Here is a 16851-nt window from a genome sequence, read left to right on the forward strand (position 1 = left end):
ATTAGACTATTTATTGAGTTTTTGTTTTCTTGTTTTTGTTTCTTGTGTGTTATTGTTATTAATCTGTCAGATTCATAGCTGGCAAAGAATTTCTCCTATTCTGCAGGCTGTGTCTTCATATGACCAATTGTCTCCTTTGCAGTATGGAAACTTTAGTTTTATGGAGTCCTATTTGTTGACTGCTCATCTTATATTCTGAGCAGTTGGACTCTCATTCCTAAAGTCTTTACCCATGCCTATAATCTCCTAATGTACTCACTACATTTTCCTCTGTTTCATGTTTTACATTAAGGTCTTTAAACCAATTGGAATTGATTTTTGTGCTGGATACAGCATAGGAATCTAGCTTCATTCTTCTACATGTGATATTCAATTTCTCCAGCACCATTGTTAAAGAATTGGTCTCTTATTAATGTATATCTTGGGCATCTTTGTAAAAAGATGTATTTTGGCTGCCATTGTGTAGGTTTAAATCTGGATCTTCTCCTGAAAGATCAGGGTCAAGACCATGGACACTGAAATAAGGAACAGCAAAGGACTCAGCTTATTTGGGACTCAGATTGCAGAGTTCTTAACCATGTTATACTGTTGCAGATTTGATTACAAAACACATAGTACCTAAGATACCAATCTGTAATGTTGGCTAAAATTTTTCTTACTGGACAAAGAACAGCTTTTTATATGTTACTAATTGGACCTTTCTTCCAGGAGATGAATGTGAGGAACATAACACCTGGCCAAGGAAATACTTGTTGGAGTGTGAAGGCACCCTTCTGCCCAAACTCTGCAAACATCCTTTTGCTCTCAAGGGATGTCTGGCAAGTGCATTATTCTGGCCTGACATCAGATCAGCAGCCCTCCTTCATTCCCCCCTCTTTGTTTAGCCATATTTTGTGACATAATGTTGAATATAGCTGCTCAATGTTGTCATTTCTTCATGTTGGGAGGTTTTTTGTCCCCCAGACCATTAAAAATGCCAAAGCCAAGCAAACAATCATTATAAATATACATCATAAGAGGAGCTTGCAATCTTAAATTAATTAAAATGAATTTAAGTTGTCCAAACCATCAGCAATACCCTCCAATAATCTGTCACCAGATAGTCCACACAATTGTTCTGCAAATATGTGATTAGTACCAGACTGTAATTTCAATATTTCTTGAGTCATATTACTATGATTTAATAATTGTTTTCTAACCTTATTCTAAGGGAACAAGGTCTGATTCCAGTGCACGGAATTGAGTCACATTCTAATTATAGCTTAATGGTAATTGTCTTTGTAAGATAACAACTTAATCACCTAACATAACCACAGCTGATTCTAAATCAGTGATTCCAACATGCAACCTGCTATCCATATGTCTTTGAGTGTTCCATAATTTTTCTGAATCAGAATTCCATTTTTAACTAAAATGTACATTCTGAATGCTTTGATGCAGGACCACTCCAGGAGTAGCGGCAGTGGTAGTGATGGTAATAATTGGTCTAACCATTCTATTAGTCCCTTTCCTCATTTAGTCTGATTTATGATAAAGCATAGACATGGAGAGAGATCCTTCCCAGGCTTGATCTATCTGTACAGGTTTCTAAAGTCCAAATTGGGCTCAAAGTACCTAAATGCTCTGGGAACTCAAATTAATAGGAATAAAGAACAATTGGAACAAGATACATATCCTTCAGATTGAGTCCAAATAGTTTTTCCAGTCATAAAGAAATAAGGAAGATGAACACATACCATAATATTATGAGATACATTTTTAAATAAAAGATAATGTAATCTCATTATTACAAGTATTTTTCTAGATATTCCCTTTCTGTGCCCAAATGTTACCCAAAGCTGATAGGAGGAGACAGATGTTGCAGGAGATTGGTTTGCACTGCCACTCTGAGACTGACAATAAAGTTAAACCTCGAATCAGAGGGTGGAGTCCATGTACAGCTGGCCATGGAGTTTTTGATGGAGCTAGATTTGGATAGAGAGACACAGCAAAGAATAGGGAGGGGCTTAGAAAGATTCGTGAGCCTTTTCGAGCTGAGAAGATGGAGAGGCAGGATCGGCTGATTGTTTCTCCATTGCTCTGTGGATCTATCAGGTTTTGACCCTACTATCTGACTCTCGAGTTTTTATTGATAAAAGAGTAATTAATATAAACACTGCATCTGGCATCCAATGCTTGGCATTATTAGATCACACCAAGGCGCTCCTGAAAAAACACAAAGAGGAGATTCTATTACTTAGGATATAAGACAGGCTTACAAAAAATTCAACCAAGAGAGGTCAATTATGAACTCTTAATGATTTTCAGAAATTCCCGGGAGATATTAACTGGCTACGGCTCACAATTGGGTTAACAATTCAAGAACTAAGTAACTTATTTCAAACCTTAGAAGGTGATAAGGACTTAAACAGTCCAAAAAATTATCAGCTGAGACTGAGAGAATATTGGTGCTGGTAGAAAAGAAGCTACAAGGATGCACACGTGGATCAATTGGATCCAGAGCTTGCTTGTATTCAGGTTATTTTACCTTCTAGGTATTCTCCCATAGGAATTCTTATGCAGAGAAAAGATATTTTAGAATGGGCATTTTGCCACACAGAGTAAATAATTTAAGACCTATGTAGGAAAGGTATAAATATTATCTAAAAATTTATAAATTAACATATATATACATTTAAACTTTTTTGTTGTGATATTAATGGCCATATAAAGTACTAACTTATTCTAGAAATAGGCTTCATCTAGCTTCCTGTATGCGATTTTGGGCTTGAGTCTGAAGCAGGTAACTAGGAATTAAGCTTGTGTACCCGAGGTGTATTTAGTAGATTGTGGTCCATTAACTTCTCTGAGATCTGCTATACATGGCATTTAAAATGTTTAAGTTTTTCTGCACTGAATAAATGACCATTCCTGACAGTGACCTGTGAAGTCTCCAAAAGGATGATGGGGCCTATATAGTCATTTTCACAATATTGATTCTTTCAGTCTGTGAGAATGAGGTATCTCCCCATCAATTTCTTTCTTGAATATTTTTAAGTTTTCATTGTAGAGGTCTTTTGTGGTGATATATTTGTAATCTAAGAAATAAAGCTTGTCTGAAGATCAGAAGACAGAGCTAGCCATAGAGTTAGCCATAGAGGTCAGGCAGTGGTGGCACACACCTTTAATCCTAGCACTCAGGAGGCAGAGATCTGTCTGGATCTCTGTGAGTTCAAAACCACCCTGGACTACACAAGATTAATCCAGTTTAAAAGAGAAATAGAACCAGGCAGTGGTTGTACATACCTTTAATCCTAGTACTTAGGAGACATAACTTTAATCCCAACACTAGGAAAGTTGAAACAGAAAGTGATATGGCTGGGCAGAGAAAGGAATATAAGGCAGGAGGAGACAGAAATTTGGGCCTTTCGGCTGAGGACTCAGACATTCAGTCTGAGGATTTGTGGAGACAGGATCTTCTCTTTTCGGCTGAGGAGCTGGTGAGGTGAGAAGTGACTGTGGCTTGTTTCCTCTGATCTTTCAGCTTTAACCCTGATATCTGGCTCTGGGTTTTTATTATAAGACAATGTAGGATTCCTGCAACAGCCTTTCATGTCTTTAGATAGGTTTATTCCAAGGCATTTTTTTAAAAAAAGGTAATTGTGAATTTATATGTATAGATTGATTACAGAAGTCCCTCATCAATATGAAACTTTGCTCCTTCTGAACCTGTTCCAAAACATTACAGATGTCAATTTTTGTTTCTTTGACGGAGTCTCTCTCAGCCATGTAATTGCTACAACGGCCTGGTGATAATTTCCAGAAACTGTTTCTGTTTTCCTTTTTCTTAGTTTATTTTCTTTAGTAACATCTTCAGAAGGAGGTAACTTTGTGTCCTTGTTAGGGTTACCATTGCTGTGATGAAACACAATGACCAAAAGCAAGTTGGGGAGGAAAGGGTTTATTCTGCTTACATTTCCACATCACAGCTCATCATCAAAGGAAGTCAGGACAGAAACTCAAGCGGGGCAGGAACTTGGAGGCAGGAGCTGATGCAGAGCCCATGGAGGAGTGCTGCTTACTGGCTTGCTCACCATGGCTTGTTTAGCCTATTTTCTTGTAGAACCCAGAACCACCAGCCCAAGGAGGGCACCACCCACAGACCTCCTCCATTAGTCACTAAGAAAATGCCCCACAGGCCCACCTACAGCTATTTATTTATTTATTTATTTATTTATTTATTTATTTATTTTTAATTTTTTAATTCATTTTACATACCAACCACAGATCCCCCTCTCATCCCTCCCCTGCTCCCCCTTTCCCCTCCCGAACCTACCCCTCATCTCCTCCTCCAAAAGGGTAAGTTCTCCCACAGGGGGACAGCTAAGCCTGGTACATTGAGTTGAGGCAGGACCAAGCCCCTCCCCGCTGCATCAAGAAGTGAGCAAAGTGTCCGACCACAAGTAATGGGCTCCAGAAAGCCAGCTCATGCACTGGAGATAGGTCCTGATCACACTGCCAGGGGCCACACAAACAGGGCTATACAAGCCAGCTATACAACTGTCTCGCTCATGCAGAGGGTCAAGTCTGGTCCCGTGCAGATTCCACAGCTGTTGGTCTAAAGTTCGTGAATTCCTAGGAGCTTGGTTCAGTTGTCTCTGTAGATTTCCCCATCATGATCTTGAACCCCCCTTGCTCCTATAATACCTCTTCCCTCTCTTCGACTGGACTCCTGGAGCTTGGCTGTGGATCTCTGCATCTGCTTCCATCAGTTACTGGATGAAGGCTCTATGATGACAGTTAGGGTATTCACCAATCTGCTTACCAGGGTCGGCCAGTTCAGGCACCCTCACCACTATCCTAGTCATCTAATCTGGGGTCATCCTGTGGATTCCTGGGAATTTCCCTAGCACCAGGTTTCTTCCCTACCCCATAATGTCTTCCTCTATCAAGATTTCTCTTTCATTGTTCTTTCACTCCGTCCCTCCCCTCGCTCGACCATCCCATTCCCTCATGTTCTCATCCCCCATTCCTTGATCGATGGCTTCTGTCATATACTCCATTGTTTGGGACATACTGAAGGAAGGGAAGGAGCGGGGAGATTTCAATCTGAGCGGGTGGGGCCCCAGGGACTCCGGAGGTGTCCCACACCCACGACCCTGACAAGAGAGCATCCCTATGTCCCTCTTAGGGGCCTCCTTGTTTCCTAGCTTCTCTGGAGCCTATACAGCTCAGTCTTAAGGAAACATTTTCTTAACTGAGGGTCCCTCCTCTCAGACGACTTTAACACTTGTCAATTTGACATAAAACTATCCAGCACACTGTGCTTAAATGAAAATGTCTTTACTGGGACTTGAGAGATGGCTCAGAGGTTAAGAGTACTTATGCTTACAGAAGACATGGCTTCAGTTCCTAGCACCCACAAAGCGGCTCCCAACCAGTTGCCGCCTTCTGATCTCCTCTGGCATCAGGCATGCATTTAGGACAGACACACATGCAGGCAAAACACTCAAAGGAGAATAAACCTAAAAAAATTTTGTAAAAATGTTAGGATCTTCCTTTTGACACCAGTTTCTGGAACCACACTGTAACAGTTGCTGATATATCTATTTCCATCTATTTCGTGAGTTTACTTCTCAGAAAACTAAGTCTGGATTATTTCTTTAAGAAGAATTTTCTTTAATGAAGAACTTTTTTTTTTCCTGCTTATCATGTAAAAAAGTACAATGTTTGTAATACAGGAGAAAGTTTTCAGGGTTTTTTTTGTGTATATCAATTGTTTAGTAAACAGTGATTTGATAGTCTTAGGCTGTCCATGGTGATATTTATTTATTGGGCATTTTAAAGAAATGTTTATCCATTTTATGTATATGAGTTTTTGGGCCGCAGGAATGTATGTGCACCACGTTTGTGGCCAAGAGCAGGGCGTCAGAGCCTGTATCTAGAACGGGAACTGCAGATGGCTGAGCCGATCGCATGGGTGCTGGAAATGGAACCCAGGTCCTCCGTAAGAACAACTGCTTTTAACCGGTGGGCCATCTCTCCAGGCCCTAGGTCCCGCATTTTAAGGGTATGGGACGGGTGAAAACCGGAGGGAGGAATCCATCCGCTAAGGGGCGGTAACCAGCAATCCCCGCCTGCACACCTCGCCCCGCCTCCCCAACCCCTCCCTCCGTAGGCCCCGCCCTTGGCTACACGTGCGTCCTTTGGCCCGCCCACCCGGCCCTTTCCCCGGTGTCCTTCTGCACGCGGGATTTCCGGTCCTCCTATCGCGAGATCCTCCTAGTGGCGTTGGGCGGCTCGGGCCACTGGAAGCGCGCCGGAGTGCGGCGTGGCCTTGGACTCCGGCCCTTCGCGCAGGAGCTGGTAGGGCTTGGGGTCGGGGTCCGGCTCCTGGCGCTGGCCAGCCGTGGCCGGAGCGGGGAGCGGGCCGGGCGGTGCACCCCGGCCGCGAGCGGACCGCGTGGATCTGAGCCGCGGGCCGGGGAGGGAAGGAGGCCGGCCACACGCGGGGCCGCAGCGCTGGGGCGGGCGGAAGGGCAGCGCGGGGGCGGCGGCTGGCGCGGGGGCCGGGGTCGTGGGTGCCGGACACCTCCGGAGTCCCCGGGGCCTGACCTGCTCGGGCCGGGGGGACTCCACGGGATTGAGATCTCCCCGCTCCTCCCCTTCCGTCCGTAGGTCCCGAACGATGGAGTACATGACAGAAGCCGTGGACCGCAGCCCGGGACACATGTGAGTCGAGAGCCCACCCCCCCACACCCCCCTTGGTTCCTTAGTTTACAGATCGTAAGACGAGTCTTCTAAAACTCCCGAGAAAACTTTTAGTGGCAGAAGCCCATCTCTCAATTGAAAAGAAAAAATTGTCTCAATCCCCTAGGAAGTGTAATTCGTGTTAATTTATTCGGTTCATTTTAAATTCGATCTAGAAAATGCATGCTTTGAGAAGCGCTTTTACTAGACATCCTGCTAGGAGAGGCACCGCACTGTGTAGTCTTTAGCCGCACGTGGATATTTAAGTTTATAATTCAGTTCCTCCACAGAGCTAGTGGCTACCACTGGGAGTTTGTTATATTTTTCTTTTTGGGCAACATTGGGCAACATTGTCAGTGGTTCACAACCTTTTTTAAATCTGCTTCAGATAGAGGCCTGCTATGTAGTCCCAGCTGGCCTGAAATTCACTCTGTAGGCAAGACTGATCTTGAGGGCCTGTTCCTCCAGCCTTAGCCGTCCAGCCCATTTTGGTCTATTTTTCTTTTTAAAGTTAATTTTTAACATAAAAATTACAGTGTTTCATTATGACATTTTTGTGTGGTTTGTTTGTTTTTCGAGACAGAGTTTCTCTGTGTAACAGTCCTGGCTGGCCTGGAACTCACTCTGTAGACCAGGCTGGCCTTTGCTTCCTGAGTGTTGGGTCATTAGGACATTTTTATGCATATGAGTATCTGTAGATTTAACGTTGTACAGTGCTCATATTTACCCTACTGCTGTGCTTCCCTGCCCCCCTTCACTGATCCCTTTCCTGCCCCTAGGAATCTCCTTTTTGTTTTCAAGTTATATGTACATTGTCCTTTCCTGTGAGTCCCAGTAAATGAACTGTTCCTAATGTGGAGACAGTGCTCAGAACAGAGAGAGGCATCTGGTCAGATGTGTCCTAAACCTGTCAGTGTTTAGATGAAAGAGAAACTGCTCTTACATGTTTTGTTTGTTTGTTTTTGGTTGTTTCTTTGTTTAGTTTTGCTTTTGAGACAGTTTCCCCACATTAAATCCAGCTGTCCTGGAACTCAGAGATCTGCCTGCCTCTGTCTCCTAAAGTGCTGGGACTAAAGGTGTGCACCACCTTGTTCATGTGGAATGTGCTTCAGGGTTTTGTTTTGTTTTGTTTTGTTTTTTTTTTTTTGAGAAAGGGTTTCTCTGTGTAGCTTTGGTGCCTGTCCTGGATCTCGATTTGTAGCCCAGGCTGGCCTCGAACTCACAGAAATCCTGCCTCTGCCTCCCTGGTGCTGGGATTAAAGGTGTGCGTCACCATCGCCTGGCTGTGCTTCAGTTTTTGCCATTGATCTTATACTATTTGCATTGTTCATCTCTTTTTTTCTTAGTTTTCCGATTTTAAAGAAGGGATGATGAAGGGCTAGAACATTGCTATCATTGTATGAAGTCCTATTGCACAGTGCACAGAATTGTAGCCCTCCTTGGTTTTTTGATCAGTGTTCCAAAACTCTTCTTCACTCTCTTTTTAAGATTGCTTTTTTTCTGCCTTAGAATTCTGTCCACCCCCCACTCTACCCCCTACTATTTGAGACAGGGTCTCATTATGTAGTCCTGCCTGGCCCGGGACTCAAAAGAAACATGTTCCCTGCTTCCTGATTGTTAGGATTATAGGGGTTTTCTACCATGCTCAGCTTGTCTTATTTGTGGTCTGTGAGAGTATGTGTGTGTACCGTGTGCATGCAGGAGCCCATGGAGATGAATGGTTGATTCAAACATTGATCTCCCGGAACTGGAGTTACAGATGGTTGTGAGCTGCCACTTAGGGGCTAGAAACAGATCCTGGGTCTCTGGTTTGGTAGAGTTTTGTTTTTTTATATTATTTTATTTGACTAGTGAATTTATAAAATCTAATTGGAAAATTTTTATACTTTATTTTCTCAAGTTTGTGCTGTGAGTGTGGTGTCCCAATTAGTCCAAATCCTGCCAATGTTTGTGTGGCCTGTTTACGAAGTAAAGTTGACATCAGCCAAGGTGTTCCAAAGCAGGTCTCCATTTCTTTCTGCAAACAATGTCAAAGGTACAGTATGGTCCATTACTTGTTTAGCTTTCTTAAGTTGATAATCATTCAGAGAGCCACTGTGGTGTGCTAAGATTATACCAGTACACAGAAGGAAGCATGTGCAATTGAGACTTAATTTTTACTTAGGTTGATGGTACCAAGGATTTAATAATTTGCCATTTTATAGTGTGCTTTCTACTGTTCTACTAATCTGGTCAAGATAGTAAACGTATTTGTAGAAATAGTTTGAATTTGACAGTAGAAGATGCCTTCTGAGAGCTGATGTTTCATTTCTTCTTTAGTTTTGTTCTTTCAGTTGTTGGCACATGCTATTTACATCAGGTAGTCCATTGAGAGACATAACTTGCCAGTGAATATAAAAATTATATGCCTGTAATTTCCCAAATAGGTTTAGCACTTGGCTTTGTGTATGTGGGAGGTTGTCTGGACCTCCCCAAGAATTCAAACTGTGTCTCCCCAGAATAATATCTCTGTGTGCACATATACAAATCCATGTACTTAATGTTCTATTTAGGGGAGTTTGCATTGTGTGTCCTGGTGAGTATGAGGCTTTTGATCTGTTATAAATATTTATTATTATACACACGGTGGGGGTTTTACAAGACAAAGAATTGGGACACCCAGTTTATCTTGGATTTCTTATCAACTGGTTATCTGTAATGCTTAGATATGGTCGGAGTCTGAATTTTCTTATGAGAATGAAGGAATTTTATTAGATGATAGCTAATATTTGAAACACCATTTGAAAATACTTAATAAACAAATGATTTTTATTGAACCTTGAAGGATGAAAATCAAAGGTGTTTAACCATTTAATAACTATGGCAAGAAAGCATTTACTAACTCATTTGAGAGTATTTAACAAGAATTATTAATAAATACCTACTATGTACTAGTCCTTGGAAGACCGGGTTAAAATTTTTTAATATACAGAAAAGATTTATACTTTAATGATGTTTAATTAATTAATTTTGACTTTTCAAGACAGGGTTTCTCTGTAGCCCTAGCTGTTTTGGAACTTGCTCTGTAGACCAGGCTGTCCTCGAACTCACAGATTGCCTGTCTCTGCCTCCTGTGTAGAGTACTGGGATCAAAGGCATGCACCACCAATGCTTGGCTTAATAAGGCTTATTTTGAAAATTGTGTTTTTCAGCTTAAAAATTGAAACAGAACTTGATGGCAAACTGTTGGTTATACATAGTATTGTGATGTACTAAGTTTTCATTTGTGTGTGTGTGTGTGAAAAATAAACATTTCTCAAACATTATAGAAGTATAAAATAAATAATTTGAGTGTCATTTTGTGATGATTCTAACCTGTTTTTTGTCAGTATAGCTTCAAGGAAATTTTGGGCATATTGCCATTTTTACTGGAATTTTATAAAAACTTGTTTTTATTTTATTTATGTGTATGTGGGTATGTACACATGAGTGCAGTGCCCTTGTAGGCCAGGGGCATTGAATCCTCTTAGAGCTAGAGTTACAGGCATTTGTGAGCTGCCAATAGCGAGTGCTGGAAACCCAAGTAGAGTCCTCTTAACTAGTGAGCTATCTCTCCAGCCTCCTCACTGGAATTTTGTTTTATTTATTTTTTAATAATTATGGATTGATTATGTATGTATGTTCACTTTACCATGCTATACATGTGGAAGTCAGAGGATGACTTGTAGGGTTGGTTCTCTTCCTGTACTGTGTGAGCTCAGGTTGTCAGGCCTGGCAGCAAGCTCTGACCCTCTGAGCTATTGTCAGTGTCTCTTAACGGGAATTTTTACTAAATTAAGTGATAAAATATATAATAGCTCAGGTGGGCTTTTTCAGAATTTCAGTTTTGAGCTAAAGGCAGTGGTCTCATAGGTCATGTAATCTTTTTTGGGTTAAGGTTTCAGAGTAGCTTTGGGTTACTCCTGGTTAATAATCAGTATAATTTCTGCATATCCAATAGGAATTGCTATTTGTTTGTTTGTTTTTTTCCTGAGAAGTGGCAGATTTAGTGTGTTATCTTCTTTCAGATATTTTCAGCCACCAGCATCTTGGGTACAGTGCGCTTTAGAATCCAGGGAGCTCCTTGCTCTGTGCTTGAAAAAAATTAAAGCTCCTCTGAGTAAGGTAGGTGGAATAGTTAAAACACTCATTTTCAGACAGTTCTTCCATGTGGGGTTTGTTTTGTTTGGGTGACTATTGTTTGTTTTTTTTCCTATTTTCTTTTCCTTCTGTTTTTTTTTTCTGGTGCTGGAGATTGAACCAAGGGCCTTGCCCATATTTGCCAGGTACTCTACCACTGAGCTGTTTTGCTAGTCCCATTGCAAATGTTTTGATTCTCTCTCTCTCTCTCTACTTAATTTTTACATTGACCTTTGCTCAGCAGTATTTTTTTTATTTATTTATTAGCAAAATGGGGGGAGATTTATTTTATTTTATGTATATGGTGCTTTGCCTTCATGTATGTCTGTGCCTTACATGTGTACAGTGCTTTTGAAAGCCAGAAGTTGTTGGATCCCCTGGAACTGGAGTTGCAGATGGTTGTGATCTGATTTGTGGGTGTTGGGAATCAAACTCAGGTTCTCTGGAAGAACAGCAAGTGCTCTTAACCACTGAGCCATTGTTCAGTTCTAGCAGTAATATTTTTAAGTTCTGGAATCTTTCAAGTTCTTGATTAATTTTGTTCTTGGGTTTTTTTTTAATTGTCCGAAGGGAAGCAATATAATCAGGATAACTAGAAGGAGAAAGGGATGCTTCCTTGATTTTTTTTTTTAAGGTTTTGTTGTGAATAGATAGCATAGTAAAAGGATTTTAGGATTTGAAAGAGTGTTAGATGGGGACAGAAGAGACATGGAAATTGATAGTAGGAAATAAGAGGATGACTGAGGTGTCTGTAATTACGGTAAAGGACAAAGGACTCAATAAAGTTGGCAATTGCCTGTCTAAGGAGAAGTGTGGAGAGCCTCCGAATGCTGAAGTGGATGTCAAGGTCTCGCCATTCCTGCAGATGGAGATTAGAGGCTTTAGGAAGAGCAGACAGACTTACATAATGCTGTGTACATTTCCTCCTAACTCCTGCAGTTGGAAACTGGGAGGAGGTGGTGGAGAGGACTATGAGGCTTAGAGGGGAAGGGGTTCTGATTAGGAAGCTGCTTATCACTTTATCTGACCTGATTTCTTGACTACTGGGATTTGTTGTAGCTTACCAGTCATGTTAGGTGAGTTTTAGTCTTCAGTACTGCATCTGCCTTGGCTAGTCTTGTTCTTAGCAGACAATATTTCATAGAATTGTAATCAGCATGCTCACATTTCAGTCTGTGAACAGATTTCTCCATGCACCTCTAGACCAGTGTCATACTGTCCACTTCTGTATGTCATAGATGTCATGAAGAGATCTTTCTCCATCCATTACATCTGCTGCTTATTTGTGTCAAAAAAAAAATTGGTATTACCTAGCCACTTGGGCTTTGTACTCGTGTATGTTCTCTTCCTCTTTCTAATATATAGGTATTCAGTCCTGGAGAAGTCTCTCCTAGGAAGCAGCTCTGGCTTTTCTTATTTCTGGTACCTCTTGTTGAGGTTTCTCCCCTGATTATTACAAACCTCCATTCTTGTTCTCAGTCTTTTGTTCCAAAGCTCTCATTCTAGCCTTCTGTGTTGTAGTCAGTTCATCAAGAAGAGCAGACTCTTTTTGTTCTTATCTATCAGTGAGTGTTACAGGTATGTAGCTTGGACATGAATAGTTCTCAAATGAATATCCATTCTTTTTTTTTTTTAATTTATTTTATGTCTTGGTATTTTGCCAGTATATATGTCTGTGTGAGGGTGTCAGAAGCCCTGGAACTGGAGTTACAGACGTGTGAGCGGCCATGTGGGTGCTGGGAATTGACCTTGGGTCCTCTGGAAGAGCAGTCAGTGCTCCCAACCATTGAGCCATCTCTCCACCCCCGAATGTCCATTCATAAAAGGAAAAAATAAATTAAAAAAGAAGCTACAGACCAACACAGAAAGATAATAACTTGAGTAGTTTTATTTGTGCGATTTCTTTTGGATAATGAAGTCATCAGTTCATTTTCTTATTAAAAAAGTATGTTTTTTGCTTGAAGAGCAGTAACTTTTCCCCTTCGAATAACTTTTTCACCTGTGAAAATCTTTAACTCTTCCTTGGTTCACTGGTGCAGTCACTGGCTTGCCCTTCCATTGCTGCTCTTTTGGCATGGCTTTAGTGATAATGTTTTTCTCTTTTTGTAGTGAATGGTATGTAATGGTGTTCATCACATGTCCCTTCAACGATCTTAGGAGTCTGTTTATTAGTGAGGTATTCATTCATCTTTCCATCCCTCAGCTGGGGACTTAGGTTTCCCTTTTCTTTCTTTAATATTTTATTGAAGGTTCGCCTTGTCGATGCAGGCTTTGTTTGGACTGAGCCCCATTCCAAGAGACTGAAAGTCAAATTGACAGTTCAGAAAGAGGTAAGCTGTTCATTTTTTCCCCCCCTAAACCTGGTTAAAATACAAGTAGTGGGAATGAGGGACTAGTGTTAATTATTTTATGGACTGAATGGCCTAAAAGGAAGAGTACAGTCTAAATCTTGTTGTTTTTTTATCATCTGATGTGTGATTAGGTCACTAGTAGCTACCATTGCTCACAATTAGTGGATTCAGTCGTCCCTTTAAAGATTTTGTTTTTGTTTTAAGGTAGGTTCTCACTAGGTAGCCCTTGCTTGCCTAGAGCTTACTGAGTAGACCAGGCTAGCCTGGAACTCACAGAGATCCTCCTGCCTTTGCCTCTGGCATTAAAGGTGTGTACCACCCTGCCCAACCCTCGTTTTTTTCTCAGTCATATGTTGTTGGTGCCTGTAATACACAACATGTACATGTGTATAAACTTAGAAAAATTTACTTTTTTTTTTGGTTTTTCGAGACAGGGTTTCTCTGTGTAGCTTTGCGCCTTTCCTGGAGCTCACTTGGTAGCCCAGGCTGGCCTTGAACTCACAGAGATCCGCCTGGCTCTGCCTCCCGAGTGCTGGGATTAAAGGCGTGCGCCACCAACGCCCGGCTGAAAAATTTACTTTTTGATTGAGTTCTCAAATTCAGTATATAGCCATGAAAGACCTTGAACTTTTGACCATCCTGCTCTGCTTCCCAAGTGCTGGGATTATAGGTGTGTTCCAGCATGCCTGGCTTTTTGTGGCGATGGAAATCAAACCCAAGGCTTCAGGTGTGACGACAGACAAGCTCTCTCCCAGTCAGGGCACTCCCTACCCCCCAATTTTTAAAAGGCTATGTTGACAACCACTTTTTCTAGAGGTAAACTTAAAATAGTAATCTGTGGAATTCAGTTGTGTGCCTTTCTGTAAGCAGTGTAACTTACACTGGGGTGAGTAGCTCAGTGAGAGTGCTTGGCCAGCATGCACGAGGCTCCATAGTCGTCCTTGTTTGTGCCCCCCCCCCCTCCAAAAGAGGTAGTGTAACTTAGTCTTGTAATTTTAACTTCCTCTTACTGCTGTCCCTAATGCATTCATAGAACCGAGTTTTAAATCCTTATTACAATTTCTTGCTTTAATCAAGAAGCACTCACTGTTGAACAGAACTGAGAGTGAAGGAGTGCGATTGCTCTCTTCCCCAGGTGATGAATGGTGCCATCCTTCAGCAGGTGTTTGTGGTGGATTATGTCGTTCAGTCCCAGATGTGTGGAGATTGCCATAGAGTAGAAGCCAAGGACTTCTGGAAGGCTGTGATTCAAGTCAGGCAGAAGGTACTGAAAACATAATGAGGGAATCCTGCATCTTGAACTTATTGTCCATTATAAGTAGCTGATAAAACCTTCTCTGTTCCCTAAGTCCTTTATGTATAACCAGAATCTAGGTTCTGGAACATTCGTCTTTGGAAATACATCACTATTTTATGTTTTAGTTAATTTTTAAAGAATGTTTTTGTTTGAAAAAAAAAATCAATGTGCTGTGTCTGTAGATGATATATGTGTACTATATTTATTAATGCTTCTTTGGCATGTAATTTATTGATTGTATAATGCATGGATATTTAGACTCTGCACAAGAAAACTTTCTACTATCTGGAACAGTTGATTCTGAAATATGGAATGCATCAGAATACACTGCGTATCAAAGAGATTCATGGTGAGTTCAAATTTAAAAGAATTTGAAACAATATCAAATTTTTCTTTCTGTTATCCTAAATAACCTATCTTTCTCAGAAGTTGAAGCAGTTGCAAAAATTCTTTAAAAAATTCATGTGCATATATGTGCATGTGTAAAAAGAAGACAACCTTAATTTTCTGTCTACATTGTCCAGTATGGTAATGACTGTTCACATGTGGCTAGTATTGAATGTGACTACTATAATTTTGGAATTGAATTTTGAATTTTCTTCTGTTAGCTGATAGTAAACTCACATGTCGTTTGTGGCTACTCTGGATAGTACAAATCTAGAACTGCTTTTTGTGATGTCTGTCTGTCCTAGTTCATTTGTTAACCATTTAGTTTATGATTGATGCCATTCTTTGTGCTTGAAATAGAATGGTATATTAATATTAGTTCTTGTCCTCTATGTGTTGCTCATCTTGAAGACTAAGCCAGTGATTCCATTGATGCAGTGCAAAGTGCTGTAATAAGAAACTCATAAAGCCTTGTTTGCTATGGGAAAGATTGCTGGGATTGGAAGATCTCTAAATTCTTCTGTATTTTATGTACTGAGAGGTATTTGTGATGAGTAGAATTCAGTGTAAACTCAGTAAATAAAGAGGGATGAATAAATAATGTCTGAATAGAGTTTTAAAACTTTAAAAGTTTCATAGTAGTCTATACGTCTGCCTCAGAGTTTGCTGTTTTTTGTTTGCTTGGTTTCTTTGATGGTGGTAGGGATTGGCATCAATCTGGGCTCTACCCGATTCTGCGGCTGAGGGACACTGCAGGCCCGTAGCATTCGCTGTGGAGGCTGCATACTTACATGTATTTGATGGAGATGCCATCGTTCTGAGATTAATATCTAAAATATAAATGTTTTGAAGCAAACACAAGACTCCTGCTAGTAATAGGTTTTGGTTGGTGCTTGTTATTTTTAGATGAACTGCTTTCCTAAGTCACTTTTTAAAGTACAGATTTACTTGGTGGTGACTGTTCTTGAAACAATGGCCGAATTCCTTAAATGAGAAAATAACAGTTACGTGAAAACTTAATCTATGCCTCTAGGTTGAGTGTATTACTGGTAGGCATAGGGTGGTCTGTATCATTGAACAGTTTAGTGATGCATTGTTAGGGTTTCTATTGCTGTGAAGAGACATTGTGACCATGGCAACTCTTTTTTTTTAAAAAAGCATTTAATTGGGGCTAGTTTATAGTTCAGAGTTTAGTCCATTGTTATGGTGGGAGACATGGTGCTGGAGAGATGGCTGGGATTTCTTTCTTTTTTTTTTTTTTTTCCTTAGAGCTGAGGACCAAACCCATGGCCTTTAGGCAAGCGCTCTACCACTGAGCTAAATCCCCAAACCCCTGGGATTTCTCTATCTGGATTGGCAGGCAGGAGGAAGAGAGTGACACTGGGCCTGGCTTGAACATCTGAGACCTCAAAGACCTCCCCCAATGATACACTTCTTCCAACAAGGGCATGGCTCCTAGTAGTGCCACTCCCTGTGAGCCTGTGGGGGCCATTTTCATCCAGACCACCACACTGGTGTATAAAGTTCCTTTATTGGCTAATCCCTAGGCAAAAGTGTGCTGAGTAAGGCCTGATAGAGAAACTCAAAGCTGGGTGTGCTGTAATCTCAGTACTTGGGAGTTGGAGGCAGGAGGAGTGAGTTTGAAGGTTGTCCTCTATATAAGCCTGCCTGGGCAGCATGAGAGTCTGCTTTGTTTGTTTGTTATTGTTGTTGTTTTAAGTTGTATGAGGCAAGGAACACATATTCTAGCTAAGGACTGTGGAAGAAATTATCTGCACAGAATGTTTTGTTGCCAAAAGAGTGGATACATTTTAAAATTACTGCCAAACCCCCAACGCTGCAGATTTAAGAACCCTTCTTCCAGCTAAAGTCTTTCATTACTAATTTTTGATTTAGATGCGTGTTTTCCGTAGCTTGTATATTAGTAAT

General features: G+C 41.0%; 1 protein-coding gene across 2 annotated transcripts in view; it reads left to right on the forward strand.

The window, feature by feature from the left end:
* Positions 1-4714: 4714 nt before the first annotated feature.
* The window catches only part of Nmd3 (NMD3 ribosome export adaptor), a 28532-nt gene continuing 16395 nt past the window's right edge, over positions 4715-16851 (forward strand). Inside the window, exons 1-7 of one of the 2 annotated variants that reach the window (XM_006972647.4) lie at positions 4715-6345; positions 6658-6711; positions 8630-8764; positions 10776-10872; positions 13137-13217; positions 14374-14502; positions 14794-14884. In XM_006972647.4, the coding sequence (XP_006972709.1) occupies positions 6668-6711; positions 8630-8764; positions 10776-10872; positions 13137-13217; positions 14374-14502; positions 14794-14884 (577 nt within the window). In that variant the 5' untranslated portion in view covers positions 4715-6345; positions 6658-6667. Of the gene's footprint in view, positions 6346-6533; positions 6712-8629; positions 8765-10775; positions 10873-13136; positions 13218-14373; positions 14503-14793; positions 14885-16851 lie in introns of those variants that run through there. The other variant, XM_015989922.3, reaches the window with a different exon arrangement.

Source organism: Peromyscus maniculatus, chromosome 6 (genome assembly GCF_049852395.1).
Source record: "Peromyscus maniculatus bairdii isolate BWxNUB_F1_BW_parent chromosome 6, HU_Pman_BW_mat_3.1, whole genome shotgun sequence".
Classification (NCBI taxonomy): domain Eukaryota; kingdom Metazoa; phylum Chordata; class Mammalia; order Rodentia; family Cricetidae; genus Peromyscus; species Peromyscus maniculatus.